General features: G+C 34.6%; 1 protein-coding gene across 1 annotated transcript in view; it reads left to right on the top strand.

Annotated features, from left to right (window-relative positions):
• LOC103146782 (uncharacterized) overlaps positions 1-5,527 on the top strand; it is a 30,375-nt gene that overhangs the window by 17,696 nt on the left and 7,152 nt on the right. The window contains exons 7-9 of the mRNA XM_016677898.1: positions 533-591; positions 1,867-2,142; positions 2,644-2,799. Coding sequence (XP_016533384.1) covers positions 533-591; positions 1,867-2,142; positions 2,644-2,799 — 491 coding nt within the window. The remainder of the gene's footprint in view (positions 1-532; positions 592-1,866; positions 2,143-2,643; positions 2,800-5,527) is intronic.

Raw genomic sequence — 5,527 nt, 5'->3', positions numbered from 1 at the left:
CATCAGGAAGTTGCTCATCAGAGTGAACGTTGTGCTGAGGGTGTTTAGATTTAATGAGTTTATCTTGTTTTGTTCAATATTTGATCACATCGCTGAATAATCAACTTTCTTCCATCAAGCTGATGAAAACCTGCTCTGATCTGTAATAATGTAAATCAATAATCAAGTAAAATGGAGAAAACATTTTAAAAAAAGTAATTATTATTTATTTCATATACATTCTGCAGCCTAAGACTTTATATTAGAATTCTCACCTTTGAGAACCTTAATAAACTTCTCAAACTTTAAGGTTTTATACTGAGAAAACTGTTTTATTTTCTCCTTTAGTTTCAGATTCTGATCCAACAAAGGAAGATTTTACATTACGATGTTCTCTGAGGAAATACGGAGGATTGGATTCTTGTTCAGAGAAAAGTTTCCGCTGGTTGGATGAGACAGGAACTGAACTGACTGGTAAAAATTATGATCGCAGCTCAAGACAAAGATGTTATTCCTCTCTAACTGTGAAGCATCAGAGCGACGAGAACAGAAGATTCACCTGCCAGTTTGTTGAAGGAAACAAAGTGAAGGTTGAAGCTCAACACATACAAGGTACAAAGTATTTTATTTACAGAATAAATGAGATAAACAGCAGGAATTACTAGAATATTATGATTATTTATATTTTATGTAAGTTATAAGTGGTTATAATTTTTCTTTGTAGACAGCTTAAGTATATTTCAAAACAAGTTTTCTATGTGAAATAAAACTTGATTTATTTCCTCTGAGAAAAAAGAAGTTTAGAACTTTTTTATTTATCTGCTGCAGCTTAAGATCAGTGAAACATCCTTCATGAAACAAAACAATTTACAGATACTGAGTGTGATTTATCAGAATAATAATAATATGAATGTGATTCATATTCTGTTGTCACTCTATTGACTGATTGCTGAATAATTAAGCTTGAATTATATAATAATAATGTGTTAATAGTTTTAAAAGTAAATCAGATCCACTGAACTGATCAGTGAACCGTCTGAATGTTTATGTGGAACAAAGTGACCAGAGCAGCGTTCTGTAGGGAACCTTTAAAAAGTGACACCAAAACAAAGCAGCGACTTTTAGAGGCTGATAGAGATGAAAAGATGGAAAGAAGGAAAGATGAAAAAGATGGAAAGATGAAAATGATGGAAAGAAGGAAGTGAAACACACAGGAAGAGACAGATAAGTGTGTTAAACAGAGAAATGCTGGTCAGTTTCCAGGTTAGATAATAAACTGAGTTTTAACACAGAGACACTAAATCATCCAGTTCTTCAGGAGAAACTGAAGTTTAAATGCAAATAAAAAACCTTTAAATCTAATGAGCTTCTATGGGATTCAGAAGTTACAACATTGTTAGATTTGTTACCTTTTGAATATATTTATATTTATTTTAGCTACTAACTAAACAATATTACATATCAAATTGCTTTTCCTCTTATTTGACTGGCAGAGAGAAAATAAACAAGTCGATTTCTGAAGTTTTCTATAAAACTGAATGTTTGATCTAAGAATGTTGATCAAAATGATTGTTTCTGTAAATGTGTGAGCAGAAACTCAACCATCAGTGGGAAACAACAATAATATGTTCAGATCTGTAGAAAAACCTTAAAGGCTGATAACAGGAGCAAGAAATGATCAAAGTGGAAATAAAAACCACTTAGAAAAATGTTTGACTTCAATGTTGACCAGTAATATATTATTTTATTAAAATATTGTTGTAAAATATGCTTTTAATCTTTTTAGAGATTATATATTTCCAGTCAATACAATCAGAACAACAGAGACTGAAACTGTATTATTAATAACTAACCAGAGTAAAATATTTCTCTGAATGTTTTTTCCAGTCCATCTCTACCACAGAGCTGGAGATGAAGCTGTTCTGCCCTGTAACAGACCTTCATCATCCGACTCATGTTCCTCTGTTGACTGGAAATATAAGAGAAATGAAAACATGAAACATCAACAGGAAGTTCATAGAGGAATCGTTCAGAGTTCACCTCGTTCTGCCAGGATGAGTTTGGACAGAAACTGTTCTCTGATCATCAACAACATCAATGCTGAGGATGCTGGATGGTACAGCTGCAGTTATAACACTTATGTGTTTCTAAATCTGCTGATCAGTGAGTATCTAAACTAATGACTCTCTTCCTGCTGATTTCAGTTTTTCTTAACCCTAAAATCTCTGTTTGGATCTGAATGTTTAGATCATGATGTGTTTTTATCTGAGTTCAGTCAGAACTGGATCTGGATCTGTCTGGTTTTAGAGACTAAACTAATCTGATCAGTTCTCTCATTATGTTGGTATTTATGTTGTAGTGTTTTAAGTATTATACTTATACTTTCAGTGGCCAACCTTTATATTTACTGTCAGATGTTTGTCTGCAATGTCTTAAGAAAACAGTTGCTGTTCATATCCATAAAAATAAAAATTGTCCTCAAGTTCACTTAAAAAATCTTTATTTATCTTTAATGATGAAATATTATTGTGTTTCTTTCAGTCTCTTCATCTCCACCAGATGCTGATCCAACGGTGAATAACTTCACATTAGCCTGTTCTCTGTGGAGATTCAGTTCTTCAGGTTCTTGTCCTTATAAAAGTCTCCTCTGGTTGGATGAAACAGGAAGTGAACTGACTGGTGAAGGTGATGGATATAAATCAGAAGGACAGTTTGGTTGTGTTTCTTTTCTCACTGTGAATCTTCAGAGCAGCAGAAGATTCACCTGCCAGTTTGTTGAAGGAAACAAAGTGAAGATAGAAGCTCACTACCAACATGAAGGTATGATGTCTGTCTCTACAGCCATGATATTTTTTTCTTGAAGAAATTAAATTGTTGGAATGACAAACATCAGCTTCGGTTTAAATTCTTAGTCTTAGTGCTTTTTTGTGAATCTTATAATTAAATAGGTGCTTTTCTTTTTTTAATGTCATTATTTTGGACACTTTGACTTTTCATAGCAGCTTTAATGCTCCTCCAGGCTGAGAGAGTTACAGACCTGCTGCAGTTTCTCCTGTCCAGGGATCAAAGGGCAAATAACAGCTGATCATTCAGCAGCCAGAGTCCTGCTTGTTGGAGCTGAATTGATTCAGAGAAGAAGTTGAGCTGCTTCCTCCACTGAGATAAACCAGATGAAAATGATCCAATCAGGTTGCTGCTCCGTCTCCTCCTCAGGCCCCCCCGCCTCGTCTCCTCTGAGCTTCATCATGTTGACTCTGAAGATCACAGGACTGATCCTGATGGTTGGACTCACTGTTGGTATCATCAGAACCAGAGGTGAGGAAACTCAGCTACCATGGAGACAATTTACACACTTTAATCACTTTATTCTGTTTTTCACTGCAGGAAGAAAAAAGCCTCAGAAAGACATTAAAGTAAGAGAAACAATCATGATGAATACATTCATAGACCTTTTACATGTAGATTAGAAATGACAAACATTTTGACTCAGACTTGAAGTTTCCAGTTTGTAACATTATTGCTTTTTAGCTTTTTAGAAGATTTATTGATCTTAATGTGTAATACTGTACTTTTTAATATTAGTAATAAATAGATCAGCTGTTTTCTGTGTTATCCTTTATAATTATTTGATATTTATCTTTAAATATTAATTTTGTGTCTTTTATCCAGTCAATATGTTTTTTTCTCTCAGGTTCGTTTTGCTGCTGATGACGACACAGTGGATTATGAAAATGATGGAGAACGTTCTGCTGCCGCCGCACTGCACTGAGCTTCATCACATCAACTGCAGTTTATAGAAAACAATCTTTTATTTTATTTATATCCCAGTTCAAAATAATCTCTTGTGTTACCTTAACTTCTCGGTAGCAGTTTTAACTGTTCAATTCAGTTTTTTTAATACGTATGAAAACCATCATAAATATGATAAAAAGCTGTTTGTAAAGACTAAAAACAGTTTGAGATGAAAAACCTATAAAATATGAAAATATGTTACTTATTTCTGTTTAGTGTAAATAGAAGCTTTGATACATATTCTGTTTTATTGTGAAGAAGTCATGTTATTAAAAGGAAGTGATGTGGAGCATCAGAGATTTACTGATCTCTCATTGGTCGATGTGCAGAAAGTGGGCGGAGAGAAGAGAGGAAACAGGAAGTAAAATATGGAGATTAGTTGATTAAACATTTGGTAACTTTTCTTTAACAAACTTTATTGAATACATGTATCATCCATTATAGCTCAATAAAAATATTTCCCATTTTAGATGCAATTTTATCAACAAGTAGACCATAAAGCATAAACTTGAATTTAAAAAGTAGATTCAATAAAAAACACATTCGCGCTTTTAGATAGATTTTTACCCAGAATGCAAATGGAAAAAACCGTGAGTGAAACGTGACTGGAACTGACTCGTATATATTCCATTGAGGAAAAATAAGTTTCACATCTGCTCAAGCCCCCTGCTGGTTGAAGAAAAATCCACGTATAAACCAGAAAATACAACATATGAAAAAAAAACACTGAATGCTCTCTGGTATGAGCTGGCGGGCCGGATCCGGCATTGCCCAGGGGGCCGGACCAAATGACGGCCCGCGGGCCGCAGCTTGGGGACCCCCGATATTGACTGTTAATGCGTTAGCATCCATTAACAGTCAAACACTGAGTGCAGTGAGGCTGACCTAGCCTAGCCAACAGGAAGCTAGCTAGCTAACTCATGCTTTCATGATTGAAGTTGAGCGTAATGCAGAGAGACGAGTCGATTCTCAGAGTTTCATCTGGGAAGGTGAAGTTCTTTGGAGGAAGTTTTACATTCTCCTCTTCAGCATCACATCAGGCCTGTGTAGCAGTTAAAATGGTTCAGGTTAAATCCTGCTAAAATGCACCATCTGCTGGTAAAAAGTTGTATTGCATTCACCTTATAAAGAGCGGGGTATTATGGGTAATCCTCAAAGGCGTGAGGATCACTGCCGAGGTAACTTGTCTCTGCTATGTGATAAAGAAATATTTATGCATTTTATAGAATGTTTATGGTTTTCTTTTTTGCACATTATTGAAATATGTTTAATCCAGGTCCCGGTAGTTTTGCTATTATATCATTTTTGTCGTGTTTTAGGATGTTTAGTGCGTGAGAAAGTTTGGTGATAATTTCCCACGCTGGAACATTTTGGCTCCTCCTTTCAGGAGCTTGTTTGATCCCAGACCTCACCTCGATGCCCATTGTGTGAAATGCAGGGATGTTTTACCAAATCTCTTGTAGCAGATGGTTAACATGAGGCTGAGTTTTATATAAACAGTTTTATATAAAGATACGGTTCATTTATGTTTTTGCATTGTTCTAAAATGCAAGGTTATATAAACTAAAACATAAAAATGGCATCCAGTAAATAAAATGTCAACACTTTATTAAATTTTTCAGAGCATTTTAATTAATTGCTTTATTTTCTCTGAAAAGTCACTCACTGGTTCTTTCTTTATTGTAAACAAAATCCACTGTGATCGCTGTCATTTTCAATAATTTTATTGTGGTTACTGTATTATGGGTAATCCTCA

Source organism: Poecilia formosa, unplaced genomic scaffold (genome assembly GCF_000485575.1).
Source record: "Poecilia formosa unplaced genomic scaffold, Poecilia_formosa-5.1.2 Scaffold168, whole genome shotgun sequence".
NCBI classification, from domain to species: Eukaryota; Metazoa; Chordata; class Actinopteri; order Cyprinodontiformes; family Poeciliidae; genus Poecilia; species Poecilia formosa.
The sequence above is the reverse complement of the archived record's forward strand: the minus strand, read 5'-3'. Positions and strand labels throughout refer to the sequence as shown.